The sequence below is a fragment of the Arachis stenosperma genome, chromosome 10 (assembly GCF_014773155.1).
Source record: "Arachis stenosperma cultivar V10309 chromosome 10, arast.V10309.gnm1.PFL2, whole genome shotgun sequence".
Taxonomy (NCBI): domain Eukaryota; kingdom Viridiplantae; phylum Streptophyta; class Magnoliopsida; order Fabales; family Fabaceae; genus Arachis; species Arachis stenosperma.
In genome coordinates, this window is record NC_080386.1 from 72,811,235 (window position 1) to 72,828,130 (window position 16,896).

A 16,896-nucleotide genomic window follows, 5' to 3' on the forward strand; every position below is an offset into this window, starting at 1 on the left:
AGAGATGCTTCTCCCATAGAAGTCGGGAGTAGGTGCAGTAAAGTCACCCAGCACCTTCCTTGCATTGTTGGCATTGTTGTTGTTTTCGGCTGCCATGGTTTCTTCTTCTTTGAAGATTTCTGTTAGGTCCTCTACAGAGAGTTGTGCCTTAGCTTCTCTTAGCTTTCGCTTCAAGGTCCTTTCAGGTTCAGGGTCAGCTTCAACAAGAATGCCTTTGTCTTTGCTCCTGCTCATATGAAAGAGAAGAGAACAAGAAAATGTGGAATCCTCTATGTCACAGTATAGAGACTCCTTTAGGTGTCAGAGGAACAGAAAAATAGAAGAAAGAGGTAGAAGAATTCGAACTTAGTGAGATAGAGTTCGAATTGTGCATTGAGGAGGAGTGGTACTCCATAAATAGAAGGATGTGAGAAGAGGGGAAGAGATTTTTCGAAAATTAATTAAAAGGATTTTAAAAACATTTTGAAAAACTTTAATTTGATTTTCGAAAATCAAGAGTGAGAAAGAGATCAAGTAATTTTTGAAAAAGATTTTGAAATTAGAAATAAAAAAGATATGATTAAAAACTGTTTTGAAAAAGATGTGATTAAAAAGATAGGATTAAAAAGTTATGGTTTTAAAAAGATATGATTGAAGAGATATGATTTGAAAACAATTTTTTTTAAAAAAAAGATTTGATTTTAAAAATTAATGACTTGCCTAACAAGAAAAGATATGATTCAAACATTAAACCTTCCTCAACAGAAAAGGTAACATACTTGAAATGTTCAATCAAATCATTAATTGTTAGCAAGTATCTTTGAAAAAGGAAAGAAATTGATTTTGAAAAAGATTTGATTGAGAAGATATGATTTGGAAAAGATTTGATTTTGAAAAACTTTGAAAACTTGAAAAAAAATCTGAATTAAAAACAGAATCTTCCCTCTTGTGTCATCCTGGCGTTAAACGCCCAGAATGGTGCACATTCTGGCGTTTAACGCCCAATGCACTACCTTTTTGGGCGTTAAACGCCCAACCAGGCACCCTGGTTGGCGTTTAAACGCCAGTCTGTCCTTCTTCACTGGGCGTTTTGAACGCCCAACTTTTTCTGTGTAATTCCTCTACTGCATGTTCTGAATCTTCAGTTCCCTGTACTATTGACTCGAAAATAGAACCAAGATCAAATAAACAATGCATGCAAGACACCAAACTTAAAATTAGACACTAGACTCAAACAAGAAACATAAAATATTTTTTGGTTTTTTTTATTTTAAAATTTTTTTGGATTTTTCGAAAATTAAATGGAAATAGAAAATAAAGGTTTCAGAATTCTTAATTTGAATTTCAGGAATCATTACAATGCTAGTCTAAGACTCCGGTCCAGGAATTAGACATGGCTTCACAGCCAGCCAAGCTTTCAAAGAAAGCTTCGGTCCAAAACACTAGACATGGCCAATGGCCAACCAAGCCTCAGCAGATCATTGCTCCAATAGCAAGTTTGATAGAAATCAACAAGCTCTTGTGATGATAAGTTGAAACCTCGGTCCAATAAGATTAGACATGGCTTCACAGCCAGCCAGACTTCAACAGATCATCATGAAACTCTAGAATTCATTCTTAAGAACTCTGAAGAAAAATACCTAATCTAAGAAACAAGATGAACCGTCAGTTGTCCATACACAAAATAATCCCCGGCAACGGCGCCAAAAACATGGTGCACGAAATTGTGATCACTACAACTTCGCACAACTAACCAGCAAGTGCACTGGGTCGTCCAAGTAATAAACCTTACGCGAGTAAGGGTCGATCCCACGGAGATTGTTGGTATGAAGCAAGCTATGGTCACCTTGTAAATCTTAGTCAGGCAGACTCAAATGGGTATAGGTGATATATGAATAAAACATAAAGATAAAGATAGAGATACTTATGTAAGTCATTGGTGAGAACTTCAGATAAGCGAATGGAGATGCTTTGTCCCTTCCGTCTCTCTGCTTTCCTACTGTCTTCATCCAATCCTTCTTACTCCTTTCCATGGCAAGCTTATGCAAGGGTTTCACCGTTGTCAGTGGCTACCTCCCATCCTCTCAGTGGAAATGTTCAACGCACCCTGTCACGGCACGGCTATCCATCTGTCGGTTCTCGATCAGGCCGGAATAGAATCCAGTGATTCTTTTGCGTCTGTCACTAACGCCCCGCCCTCAGGAGTTTGAAGCACGTCACAGTCATTCAATCATTGAATCCTACTCAGAATACCACAGACAAGGTTAGACCTTACGGATTCTCTTGAATGCCGCCATCAGTTCTTGCCTATACCACGAAGACTCTGATCTCACGGAATGGCTGGCTCGTTTGTCAGGCGAGCACTCGGTTGTCAGGCGATCAACCATGCATCATGTATCAGGAATCCAAGAGATATTCACCCAATCTAAGGTAGAACGGAGGTGGTTGTCAGTCACACGTTCATAGGTGAGAATGATGATGAGTGTCACGGATCATCACATTCATCAAGTTGAAGAACAAGTGATATCTTGGAACAAGAACAAGCGGAATTGAATAGAAGAACAATAGTAATTGCATTAATACTCGAGGTACAGCAGAGCTCCACACCTTAATCTATGGTGTGTAGAAACTCCACCGTTGAAAATACATAAGAACAAGGTCTAGGCATGGCCGTGAGGCCAGCCCCCAAATGATCTAAGAACTAGATGTCCAAAGATGATCTAGAGATCTAAAGTGATCAAAAGATTCAAAATACAATAGTAAAAGGTCCTATTTATAGGGAACTAGTAGCTTAAGAATTACAAAGATGAGTAAAAAACATAAAAATCCACTTCCGGGCCCACTTGGTGTGTGCTTGGGCTGAGCATTGAAGCATTTTCGTGTAGAGACTTCTCTTGGAGTTAAACGCCAGCTTTTGTGCCAGTTTGGGCGTTTAACTCCCACTTTGGTGCCAGTTCCGGCGTTTAACGCTGGGAATTCTGAGGGTGACTTTGAACGCCGGTTTGGGCCATCAAATCTTGGGCCAAGTATGGACTATCATATATTGCTGGAAAGCCCAAGATGTCTACTTTCCAACGCCGTTGAGATCGCGCCAATTTGGTATCTGTAGCTCCAGAAAATCCACTTCGAGTGCAGGGAGGTCAGAATCCAACAGCATCTGCAGTCCTTTTCAGTCTCTGAATCAGATTTTTGCTCAAGTCCCTCAATTTCAGCCAGAAAATACCTGAAATCACAGAAAAACACACAAACTCATAGTAAAGTCCAGAAAAGTGAATTTTAACTAAAAACTAATAAAAATATACTAAAAACTAACTAAATCCTACTAGAAACATACTAAAAATAATGCCAAAAAGCGTACAAATTATCCGCTCATCATTTACTCCTTCTTGAGTTGGTGATGAGGTGATGGCTGCTGCAACTTGGTTCTCTTCCACCTTCTTGGTGAGGTCAGCTAGCTACTTGGTGATCATCTTGTTTTGAGCTAACAGTGCATCCATGTGGTTCAGCTGCATTACTTCTTTAGTGTTACTTCTTTCAGAGGCATAGAAGTAGTCATTCTCAGCAACTGTTTCGATGACTTCTATGGCTTCTTCAATGATTTTCTTCTTGTTCAAAGAGCCTCCTGAGGAATGATCCACAGCCTTCTTTGACTCATAGGAAAGACCTTAATAGAAGATGTGAAGTTGGACCCACTCATTGAACATCTCTGGTGGGCATCTCCTTGTTAGGTCTTTGAACCTTTTCCAAGCTTCATAAAGTGTCTCCCCATCTTGCTGTCTGAACATCTGCACTTCAGTTCTCAGCCTATTGATCATTTGAGGGGGGTAAAACCTTGCCAAAAACTTATTCACCACCTCCTTCCAATTTGTCAGGCTTTCTTTTGGGAAGGATTCAAGCCATTTGAATGCCTTGTTCCTGAGTGAAAAAGGGAACAAGAGCAGCTTATAGACATCCTGGTGGACTCCATTGGACTTCACTGTGTCACAAATCCTCAAGAAGGTGGTCAAGTGTTGATTCGGATCTTCTTGAGCACCTCCTCCAAATGAGCAATTATTCTGCACAAGAGTGATGAGCTGAGGTTTTAACTCGAAATTGTTGGCATGTATGGTGGGCTTCTGAATGCTGCTCCCACAGTTTCCAGGATTAGGATTGATATAGGATCCTAAGACTCTTCTATCCTCCCCAGCATGATTTGCTCTACCTCCTCCCCCATGGTTATTAGCCTCTTCTTCATGTTGGTTTTCCATGTTGCCTTCCATGTTTAGTTCTAAGTGCTCCTCCTCCTCTTCAGCACCGATTGCACGTTTTGCTCTTGCTTCCCTCCTTAATCTAAGGAGGGTCCTCTCTGGTTCAGAATCGAAGGAAGTTGAAGCCCCGCTTCTTCTCCCTGTCATACAACCAACAAGTACAAGCAAGTAACAATATGTGCAGATAGTATTGCTGTCAGAAGTACTATTAGTTGTGAGTGGTGCAATATATCAAACAGTTAGTGGGTTAGGAAAATGAATGGTAGATAACAAAGAACACAAAAGAGTAGAGTGGGAAAGGAAGAAGTTAACTAAGACAGAAAGTAAATTACTCAAAACAGAAAATCAAATCAACAAACAAAAAATGCTCAATCTAGTGATCTCCTAATTTAATCATTGTTGATGCACAATCAATCCCCGGCAATGGCGCCATAAACTTGATGCAGGTGGAAACTGTCTCTCAACAAATTTCCTTCAAGCAACTTTAATTAGAAGAATGTTCTAGTTGAGCGAATTCAGAATTTGGGTTGAGAATTGTAGAAAATAAAATGGCGGGAATGTAAATGACAGAAAAAGTAAATGCTAGAAATAAAGGGCTGAAAGTAAATGACTGAAAGTAAATTGCAGAATTGTAAATTGGAATGGGGTGTTTGCTCATGAAAGTAAACGCAGAAATTAAAGAGAATGGGTGAGATCAGAATTTGGGAGTTCATTGGGCGCAGGAGATGTTGCAATTCTCCGGATCAAGTTCATTTTCATCTCTTCCTCAATCAATGCACTCATTGATCTCCTTGGCAATCTTAATTGATTGAATTACAATTTCTTGCAATTCAATCTCTCAAATCTTGATCAATAGCCAATTCCTTGGTCAATTGCTCATGAGAAGAGATGAAGTGTGATCACTAATTATACCACATGCATTTCCCAAATCAAGTATTGAGAGGATTATAGTCACATATCCATCCAAACCCAATTTGGTCCAGCATGAGAAAGCATTTCTAGCTTGATCTCTTCATTCCTCTTTCAAGGCTCAGAAGAGATCCAAGTTTGAATAGTTTCTTTTCCAAGATAACTACCTAATGGGATGAAGATCGAAAGCTTTCAAGTAAAATCAAGAGAGAAGATAGAAGAAGAATAATAAAAACTAGTATTGATCCATCAAATTACAACAGAGCTCCCTAACCCAATGAAAGAGTTTTAGTTGTTCATAGCTCTAGAAAATGAAAACAAAGATGGAGAATACATCATGGAACTAGAAGAGCAAGCAGTAAAATACAGAGAGTAGTGTTATTTTCCAACTTCCAGAACTCCCTCATGATTCAAAGCTACTCCTATATATACTACTCTTCTTAGCTTCTAGTTGGCTCTTCTTCATTTGGGCTTGGCTTTACTTGCAAAGAAAAAGTGCGAAGTGGGCAGAGACTTTAGCTCAGGACGTTAGGGGTGTTAATGTTTAGTGAAAGTATAAGTTCGAGAACGTTAGTGACACTCAACATTGTCACTAACATTCTAATGTACCCCTTTGCCTCACGTTAGAGCCCACGTTAACTAGGTTAACGTGGCTTCTAACGTGGCCTTGCCAACCTTCGAGAACGTTAGTGACACTCAACATTGTCACTAACGTTCCAATGTGCCCCTATGTTTCACGTTAGAGTCCACGTTAACTAGGTTAACGTGGCTTCTAACGTGGCCTTGCCAACCTTCGAGAACGTTAGTGACACTTAACATTGTCACTAACGTTCCAATGTGCCCCTATGTCTCACGTTAGAGTCCCACGTTAACGAAGTTAACGTGGCTTCTAATGTGGCCATTCTTAGCCATCCCCAACGTTAGTGACAATGTTGAGTGTCACTAACGTTGGCTCATCATTCACTCATCAACGTTAGCTTCCACGTTAACTAAGTTAACGTGGAAGTTAACGTGGCTCCTTGGGGTTTTTGTGGTTGCTTACAACGTTAGTGACAATGTTGGCTGTCACTAACGTTGTCGACCACCCTTGCCTCTTACGTTAGCTCCCACGTTAACCTAGTTAACGTGGTACATTGCACCTTAGGCTAACGTTAGTGACAATGTTGAATGTCACTAACGTTGACTTCCTTCCCTCTTTTAACGTTAGAGGCCACGTTAACTAGGTTAACGTGGACTCTAACGTTAAAAGGGGGAAGGAAGCCAACGTTAGTGATAATGTTAAGTGTCACTAACGTTGGCTCAAAGTCCCTTCTTCACGTTAGAGTTCACATTAACTTAGTTAACGTGACTCTTAACGTGGGCAATGATGGCTTCGAGAGCGTTATTGGCAATCACTTTTCTCATTAACTTTGCAAGTTACCTCCCATTCCACGTTAGTGGCCACGTTAATTAGATTAACGTGACTGCTAAGTGGTTCTTCCTTGCTTCCTTTGGTCCTAAAATTAAGCAATATAGTGCATCAAAGTTCTAATCCAGGTCATGGGTAATGCAACATACAATTGTCACTAAACTCATGCAAAATCCTCATGAAATCATGTGAAATGCACAATGTATGCTTGAATCAAGGTATAAGTGAATATCCACCCAAAACTAGCTTATTTCCTAAGGAAATGCATGAAATTACCCTAAAAACAGTAAAGAAAATGCCAGTGAAACTGGCTAAGATGCCCTGGCATCACAACACCAAACTTAAAGCTTGCTTGTCCCTAAGCAAGTACTGGAACACGAGAATGATGAATGGAGTGCCAAGAGAAATGAGTCATTCTTGTGGAAGTCATGTCACTGATTTTATGGTGGTTTCATGCATAGCAACTTAGGTTCATTCCATTACTAGCTTTCAGACCTTTATCATGTCCTAAAACACTGACTTTGCTTACATCCCATGAGACTTTTATTGATCCTTTTATTGTCATTCCATGGCTTATTTGTGTTCTTCAAGCTAAGTGCTCTGTAAGGGGGCAACTCTTTAAGATAAGCTTTTAGCCAACACTCCCGAACCAGTTGGTTCAAGGTGCAAGGTGTTGAGACACCCCTAAGGACTTACTCCCTCAAGTCTCTCCCCCATACATACACACCACAGGCATCTGGTTCATTTATTTTCCTTCTTGAGACCTTGGTGTCCAACACCTCTTTGGGTTACTAAATGCTCTGTAGTGAGGGTTACTCTTGATAGTGGACTTTCAGCTGATAATCCCGAGTTAGTTAATCCAAGTTACCAAGTGATAAGGCACCCCTAAGAGCTTATTCATCCAAGTAAATCCCTCACACAGGAACACCACAGACACATGCCTCAAGATTAAAACCATTGGTGCCTAGCCTTATTGCTTACTCTTTTTCTTTTGTTTTTCACTTTAAGTGTTCTTTCCATTTCTCTTATTAGGATCTTGTTATTTACTTAGTCTCATGGGTATATTCAAAGTATAGTATTCAGGCCAGATAGTTGTCATCCCACCTTATGGTTGAACCAACTTAGCTAACTTATGATCACACCAAAGACTCAGAAAATTACTCCATATCATGAACTCCACTCTGGTATTTTGAAACATAAACATTCTCTTTTTCATTTGATTCAAAAGACAAGCATACAATAAGTAATGGCATGATGCAGTAACATAAAGACTAGCAAGCATAGACTTTTTCAACAGAAAACTTAAATTGCATAATTGAAAGTTGTTCAAACTAGTATGGAAGCATGTTCTATTTCATACAAGATCTTCCTTATTTAAAGCGTAGAAAAAAATGGAGTAAAGAAGGAACTCCACCACCTTTTACTCTTGTGGCCGTCCATGCTCTTTTCCTTGCTTGTCCTCCTTGTGTCCTCTTGCATTTCCTCGCATCCGTGCCAATCTTGCTTGCTTCCAATCCTCAAGTGCCTTCCTCACTGATTCATGACTCTCTTCCATCCTTTGTCTCTCTTCTCGTGCTAATTCATCCTTCACTTCTTCATACCTTGCGATTCCTGGGTGCAATATAGGCAGCTGTTGATGACAAGTCATCATATACCCATTTTTCAAGCTAATTTCACATGTTTCACTAGTCTTTATGCACTTTCTTGCATCCTAAGTAAGTAATTTGGAATGAAAATGCATGACTTCTTTAAATCAAACAACCACCATTAAATTGATGCTAAATCATGAGGTTTGAACTAAAATTAATTGATTTTTAATGAATTATAAACCTTATGAGTTTGGAGATACTTTGATTGGTTGTTTTGGTTTCTTGTAGGTGAAGAAAGGAAGAAAAGAGAAAAACATGGCTTAAGAAGTGTGGCCATGGAAGGAGAAGTGTGGTGCAACATAGAAAGAGGAAGCAAACATTGCTCTCCACAAGAGCATACTGCTCTCCAAGAGAGCAGCATGATAAACCAAGCCTCCAAAATATCACTGCCCTGCCCACAATAAGAGCGGAGCACAATTCTATGCCAAAGACCAAAGGAAGCAAAAATTCTGCCCTGCCCTCCTCAAGAGCAATATCGGTCTTCCTCCAAGAAAAATTCAAAAGAAATTGCTCTCCTAGTGTTACCCATGGGTTTCGAACCCAAGAACAAGGAGGAAAGGAGTAGCGCTCAAGTACAAGGGAAACAAGCAAAATTTGGCTTGTTTTCAATCTCCAAGAATCGAACACAAGACCTTGGGAAAGCAAGGAACTAGGCGTTACTTTGGTGCCAAGAAAACCAAGGAAAAAGGGGCAGCGTGTGCTTCCACCAGGTTTCGAACCTGGGACCTCACCTTTGGTTGCCTTGCTGCGCTGCCCACAAGGAGAGCAGAGCAGCAATTCTTGGCACGGGCATCATTTCTTGGTGTACGGCCAGCACACAAATTGGCACGGGCATGAGCACTTGGCGCGCAGCAAGCACGCACGGAAGGCAAGCATGCACGCACACTGCCCTGCTCTTCGCAAGGGCAGGGCAGCATCTTGAACGCCCATCACACGCAGCACGAGCACGCAATAAGGCCGCATGCACCATTTCCCTGCTCTGCTCTCCACAAGAGCAGAGCAGCCTCCTGGAGCCAACTTCTTCATGGGCTAAAAATTGGATTAAAAATCCAATTTAATTCATTTCTTCACCAAATCAAAAGCCCATCCAAAGTCCAAAATCCAAGAATAGAAAGTGTATAAATAGAAGATAGTTTGATGTAATTAGGAACTTCTTTTGATTTTTGAATTTTTACATTCGAAGACTTCATTTTCCTGAGAGCTTTGAACTGAGATCTGAGAGAATTGGGAAAGAGAATTGATCTCTCTTCTTCCTGGTTCCTGCTTGAGCACTTTTTACTTTTCTTGTTTGAGTCTTGGGTGTGAAGAATTGAGGAATTTCTGTCTCAATCTCCATTTAAGATCTCTTTGATTTCCCTACTGCATAATTGAGTTGAATCCAATTTCCTTTCTGCTGCAATCTTCAATTTCTTTTTAATTGCTTTGTGAACTTGGATCTAGGAAGGCAATTGAGATCTAGACCTTGCTATCTAGTCTCTGGAGTCCTGAGATCCAATTTTCCTTTTGGTTCTTCTGCTGAACCACTGCTGCAATTATATTTTCCATTTCTGTTTGAGATCAAGTTGAATCCAAATCATCTCTTGCTGTGATAATTATTACAATTTAATTTCCCTTGCTTAAATTCTGAAATCCCAGTCCTCAAATCCCTTTTCCATTCAAGCAATTTATATTTCTTGCACTTTAAGTTATTGCAATTTACATTTCTTGCACTTTAAGTTTCAGTTATTTAAGTTCTTGTTCTTTAAGATTCAGCTCTTTTACTTTTAGTTCTTTTTTAATTTCTACAATTCATCCCTTTCCCTTTACATTTTCTGCTATTTACTTACTATTGGATACAAAATCACTCAACCAATACTTAATTCGGTTGACTAAATCAACCACTAAACTAAAATTGCTCAATCCTTCAATCCCTGTGGGATCGACCTCACTCCCGTGAGTTTTATTACTTGATGCGACCCGGTACACTTGCCGGTGAGTTTTGTGTTGGATTGTTTTCCACACATCAACTGTCCTACTAGGTATCCGAGCCTGGCTTGAGTGTTTATGTGATACCCTGTCTCGCTCATGTAAACTCCTTCTGCAAATGCCCTTTGCTCGCCCAGTAGTTCTGTGTTTTCTATTTGTCTTCGATGCATCTCATGTATGTGTGCCCCTTGATGTGCTTGGATGTTGATTAGCCTCTGGATGGACTCTTGTTGCTCATTTTGCCTTTGTTCCATCCTGTTGAATGTTTCTCCCCATTGTTGCCCTTGACTTAGTTGCTATTCCATCATTTGCCTTTGCCACTCACCTTGCTGAGTCATCCACCTTGAGAGTGCTTCCTCTTGCTGCCCCATCATCTGTAGTTGAAGCTTTTTCTGTGCTCCTTGGCTCTCCAAATATTGTTGAGATAAGCCATCAATTGCTTCCTGCAATTGATGCATATCCAAGGTGGCTGGTGCTTGCCCCTCTAAGACTTGTCCTTCCACTACTTGAGGGGCTGGCCTCTTCCTTTGCTTCCGTTGAGGCAGGGGGGATGTGGCAGCATTCATCCTTCGGACAGTCATTGGAATGCCTTCTTTTATCCACACTGGGTCCTCATCTTCAAACACCACCCCAGCTTTCTTGCACAATCGGTAAATAGTGCTGGGGTAACCTAACGTTCCTCTTGAGTCACTTTTCTCTGCCATCTTTCTAATGCCTTCAGCTATAAGTTCATGAACCTTAATTTCTCCTCCTTTGAGTATGCATTGCACCATTCTGGGTCTCTTGAGATTCACCTCCGAGTTGTTTGCAGCTGGGAGAATAGACCTCCTCACGAGTTCAAACCACCCTTTGGCTTCAGGAGTGAGATCTATTCTCTTGATGAACTTTGGTTTCTTTCCCGTACCCCTTTCCCAGTCAGCTCCGGGTACACAAATGTCCCGTAAAATCTGGTCATAATTGGGGTTGTCCAGTCTTGAGTGATAACTCTCTTCTTCAAACTGTATGGACCGTAGCTTCAGTGCCCTCATGACATTCATGGGACCAAAATCCACTATCTTTCCTCTCACAAAGCTTGTATATGAATTATCTTTCTTATCATATCGGACCACATTTGCATAAAATTCTCTTATGAGGTTTGCATTCACCTTAGTGACAGGATCGGTGAGGAGCTCCCATCTTTTCTTTTCTACTTTCTCTGTGATTTCTAGACACTCAGTTTTCTTCACTTGAAATCCCAGCTCATAAATGATTTCCTTTTCAACCATCCACCCGTATTGCAATGCATGATACAGGCTTCTAAATCTCTTTTCATCATATGGGTGTTGCTCCATGGGTTCATTTATAAATCTTTTTTTAGAAGTTGAAGAGGCCATGAACGAGAGTTAATATGTGAAGGTGGTAAGGTTTTGGAGACCTTTGGTTGTTTAGGGTTTTATTGCAATGAAGAGAGTGAGGGGAAATGTTTGTACTGTGAGAGGGAGTGTCTTGTGCCGAAATGAAGAGTTGTGAAGAGTGGGTTATGACAATGAAGGTGGGCACGGAACAAGGATTATTTATATATGGAAGTTGTGAGAGAATGGAGGGTGTGGATTGATGGAGTGGTTACTTCATGGATGGTTGGGGTTATGCATGGATAAAAGACAAGGATCATCACTTTATGATGGAGATTGCTCGGTCTTTTAGGTGTCCCATTTTTCCAATGTTGCATGGCAACATTTTCCAATGTATTCCCTTTTTTGAACAAGTGTGTAGTTCTCTTCATGAAGTGGCCGAATCTCCCCCATTTAATTGTCCAATCAATCTCCATCAATGCTCCTTTTTTTCCCTATAAAGACAAAATAAGAAAGGTGAGAACAGATATCAAAACGACAACATGAACTTTACGGTTAGAATAAAAAAAAAGTAAAAAAAAATTAAATTGTTTATTCATGAATTCCAACTAACTAACTAACTATTTGTGGGTCCTTATATGCATATTGATGGCACCATGGGGTGACACCAAACTTAGTTTGGAGCATTGTGATGAAAAGTTTTGTTCAAAGCTCCCAAGACTAGCATGCATCTTGGTTTGCTTTGAACACCAAACTTGTTCCTCACTATATACTGCACTATAAGGTTTTCACCAATTGTTTGTCAAGTTTGGGTTGGAATTCATAAATGTTGACTTATTCACTATCTTCTAAAAGCATATAAAACATGGGTTGCCTCCCATGAAGTGCTTCTTTAGCGTCACTAGCTTGACGTTTCTCCCTCATTAGGGTGGTTGGTAATGCTTGAAGTCCTCCCCTCTTGCTGTGGACTTGTATCCATTGGTTGTATCAATGATCTCTACATGTTCCAGGGAAAGAACTCTGTTGATTGTGAAGACCTTAGGTAACTGAGATGGTACAGTAGGGAGATTAGGGGAAATATCTGGGAAGTAAGCTAAGATCACTCTATCCCCTAGAGAAAAGTCTTCCGTAGGGATCTTTTTGTTCCTCCACCTCCTTGGTACCTTCTTCCTTGTGTCTTTTGATATTGCCTTGCTCTTGATGACTTCTTCCTCTAAGGGGGTTTTGATGTTGTCTTCACATCCCTCTAGAGGTTTAGGTTCTTCCAACTTTTCCTTGAGCTGTGGTGGTTGCTGTTTCCCTTGTTTATCAACCAAAGGGGTCTCCAGATAGGTTGGGTGTGCTTCAGTGCTTGCTTCCTCCTCAACATCTCATTATGATCTTTGCTTGGTTCCTTGTCCTCTTGGTCTGCTTCTTGTGAGAATTTGAAGATATTAAAGCTGAGTCGTTCATCATGGATCCTCAATATTAGCTCCCCTTGCTCCACATCTATGAGTGCTCTGGCTGTAGCTAGGAAGGGTCTTCCCAATATGATTGGGTGAGTGTGACTCTCTTCCATGTCCAGGATGACAAAGTCTGTTGGGAGAAAGTATTTCCCAACCTTTAGCAACACATTTTCCACCACTCCTATTGCTTGCTTTTGAGTTTTGTCAGCCAGTCTGATGACCACATATGTGGGCATTATCTCATTGATTTGCAGCTTCTTTACCAAGGATAATGGCAGTAAGTTGATGCTCGCCCCCAAATCACAGAGTGCCCTATCGAACATTGTTTCTCCTATGGCACAGGGGATGTGAAAACTCCCTGGGTCTTTTCTTTTTACAGGCAACTCAGGTTGAATAAGGGCAATACATTTCTTGTTCAACACTATAGTTTGCCTCCTTTGAGTGAGCTTTTCCTAGGAAGAAGTTCCTTCATATACTTCATGAATGCAGGCATTTGTTAGATGGCCTTGATGAATGGTATGTTCACATGCAGAGATGCAAACAAGTCTAGGAACCTTAAGTATATTCTCTTCCCCACAGCACCATTGAGCAGTTGGGGAAATGGTGCATAGAGCTTAAGCAACTCTTGTTGTGAGATTTCTGGTTCTTGGTGATCTCTATCCTCCTCCTCTGTTGAGTTGTCTTCAGGCTGTTGGGAGAGTTTGATTTGCTTGTCTTCATCTTCTTGATCACTTGTAGTGATCATTTTGCAATCTTCCCATCTTACTTTCTTTGCTTCTCCTCTTGGGTTTTTCTCCGTATCACTTGGGAAGCCATCAGTAGGTTTGGGAATCTTCTCAGCTAAGCATCCCACTTGGAATTCCAACTTCTTGATGGTCTCTCCCTGGTTCTTAATATTGGTTCGCACCTCCTCTTTGAACACCTTGTTTTCTTGAATCTCTTGGCATATTCCTTCAAGTAAGCTTTCAATCTTAGAGAGCTTGTCATCAAATGATGGTGGATTGGGAGTAGAGGTGTTGTTTTGGTTTTGATATGGGTGTGGAGAAGTGTTGTTGTGGGGATGCTAATATGTCCTCTGTGTGAATTGTTGATGAGTTGCATTGTTGTTGGAGTTGTAACGTCTCTGGTCTTGGCCTTGATCTTGCTGATTCTTCCACCCAAAGTTTGGGTGGTTCCTCCATCCAGAGTTGTAAGTTTTGGAGTATGGATTATGGTTCTGTCTAGGTGAATTCCCAATGTAGTTGGCTTGCTCCCAGTCACCTTCTTCTCCTATGTTTACTCCTTCTTGAGTTGGTGATGAGGTGATGGCTGCTGCAACTTGGTTCTCTTCCACCTTCTTGGTGAGGTCAGCTAGCTGCTTGGTGATCATCTTGTTTTGAGCTAACAGTGCATCCATGTGGTTCAGCTCCATTACTCCTTTAGTGTTACTTCTTTCAGAGGCATAGAAGTAGTCATTCTCAGCAACTGTTTCGATGACATCTATGGCTTCTTCAATGGTTTTCTTCTTGTTCAAAGAGCCTCCTGAGGAATGATCGACAGCCTTCTTTGACTCATAGGAAAGACCTTCATAGAAGATGTGAAGTTGGACCCACTCATTGAACATCTCTGGTGGGCATCTCCTTGTTAGGTCTTTGAACCTTTCCAAAGCTTCATAAAGTGTCTCCCCATCTTGCTGTCTGAACGTCTGCACTTCAGTTCTCAGCCTATTGATCCTTTGAGGGGGTAAAACCTTGCCAAAAACTTATTCACCACCTCCTTCCAATTTGTCAGGCTTTCTTTTGGGAAGGATTCAAGCCATTTGAATGCCTTGTCCCTGAGTGAAAAAGGGAACAAGAGCAGCCTATAGACATCCTGGTGGACTCCATTGGACTTCACTGTGTCACAAATCCTCAAGAAGGTGGTCAAGTGTGGATTCGGATCTTCTTGAGCACCTCCTCCAAATGAGCAATTATTCTGCACAAGAGTGATGAGCTGAGGTTTTAGCTCGAAATTGTTGGCATGTATGGTGGGCTTCTGAATGCTGCTCCCATAGTTTCCAGGATTAGGATTGATATAGGATCCTAAGACTCTTCTATCCTCCCCAGCATGATTTGCTCTACCTCCTCCCCCATGGTTATTAGCCTCTTCTTCATGTTGGTTTTCCATGTTGCCTTCCATGTTTAGTTCTAAGTGCTCCTCCTCCTCTTCAGCACCGATTGCACGTTTTGCTCTTGCTTCCCTCCTTAATCTAAGGAGGGTCCTCTCTGGTTCAGAATCGAAGGAAGTTGAAGCCCCGCTTCTTCTCCCTGTCATACAACCAACAAGTACAAGCAAGTAACAATATGTGCAGATAGTATTGCTGCCAGAATTACTGTTAGTTGTGAGTGGTGCAATATATCAAACAGTTAGTGGGTTAGCAAAATGAATGGTAGATAACAAAGAACACGAAAGAGTAGAGGGGGAAGGGAAAAATTTAACTAAGACAGAAAGTAAATTACTCAAACAGAAAATTAAATCAACAAATAAAAAATGCTCAATCTAGTGATCTTCTAATTTAATCATTGTTGATGCACAATCAATCCCCGGCAACGGCGCCATAAACTTGATGCAGGTGGAAACTGTCTCGCAACAAATTTCCTTCGACAAGTGTACCGAATTTGTCGTCAAGTAAAAACTCACAATAGAGTGAGGTCGAATCCCATAGGGATTGATTGATCAAGCAACTTTAATTAGAAGAATGTTATAGTTGAGCGAATTCAGAATTTGGGTTGAGAATTGCAGAAAATAAAATGGCGGGAATGTAAATGATAGAAAAAGTAAATGCTAGAATTAAAGGGCTGAAAGTAAATGACTGAAAGTAAATTGCAGAATTGTAAATGGGAATGGGGTGTTTGCTCATGAAAGTAAACGCAAAAATTAAAGAGAATGGGTGAGATCAGAATTGGGGAGTTCATTGGGCACAGGAGATGTTGCAATTCTTCGGATCAAGTTCATTTTCATCTCTTCCTCAATCAATGCACTCAGTGATCTCCTTGGCAATCTTAATTGATTGAATTACAATTTCTTGCAATTCAATCTCTCAAATCTTGATCAATAGCCAATTTCTTGGTCAATTGCTCATGAGAAGAGATGAAGTGTGGTCACTGATTATACCACATGCATTTCCCAAATCAAGTATTGAGAGGATTATAGTCACATATCCATCCAAACCCAATTTGGTCCAGCATGAGAAAGCATTTCTATCTTGATCTCTTCATTCCTCTTTCAAGGCTCAGAAGAGATCCAAGTTTGAATAGTTTCTTTTCCAAGATAACTACCCAATGGGATGAAGATCGAAAGCTTTCAAGTAAAATCAAGAGAGAAGATAGAAGAAGAATATTGAAAACTAGTATTGATCCATCAAATTACAACAGAGCTTCCTAACCCAATGAAAGGGTTTTAGTTGTTCATAGCTCTAGAAAATGAAAACAAAGATGGAGAATACATCATGGAACTAGAAGAGCAAGTAGTAAAATACAGAGAGTAGTGTTATTTTCCAACTTCCAGAACTCCCTCATGATTCAAAGCTACTCCTATATATACTACTCTTCTCAGCTTCTAGTTGGCACTTCAAGTCTTGGGCCTTTGGATCTTGAGTTTGAAGCATTTCTCTTCTTCATTTGGGCTTGGCTTTACTTGTAGAGAGAATGTGCGAAGTGGGCAGAGACTTTAGCTCAGGATGTTAGGGGTGTTAACGTTTAGTGAAAGTATAAGTTCGAGAACGTTAGTGACACTCAACATTGTCACTAACGTTCTAATGTACCCCTTTGCCTCACGTTAGAGCCCACGTTAACTAGGTTAACGTGGCTTCTAACGTGGCCTTGCCAACCTTCGAGAACGTTAGTGACACTCAACATTGTCACTAATGTTCCAATGGGCCCCTATGTTTCACGTTAGAGTCCACGTTAACTAGGTTAACGTGGCTACTAACGTGGCCTTGCCAAC

General features: G+C 40.7%; 1 protein-coding gene across 1 annotated transcript; it reads right to left on the reverse strand.

Annotated features, from left to right (window-relative positions):
• Positions 1-12,734: 12,734 nt before the first annotated feature.
• On the reverse strand, positions 12,735-13,256 carry LOC130957225 (uncharacterized). The gene has a single exon (XM_057884095.1). The coding sequence runs from the start codon at positions 13,254-13,256 to the stop codon at positions 12,735-12,737; it is 522 nt and encodes a 173-aa protein (XP_057740078.1).
• Between the last annotated feature and the right edge of the window lie 3,640 nt (positions 13,257-16,896).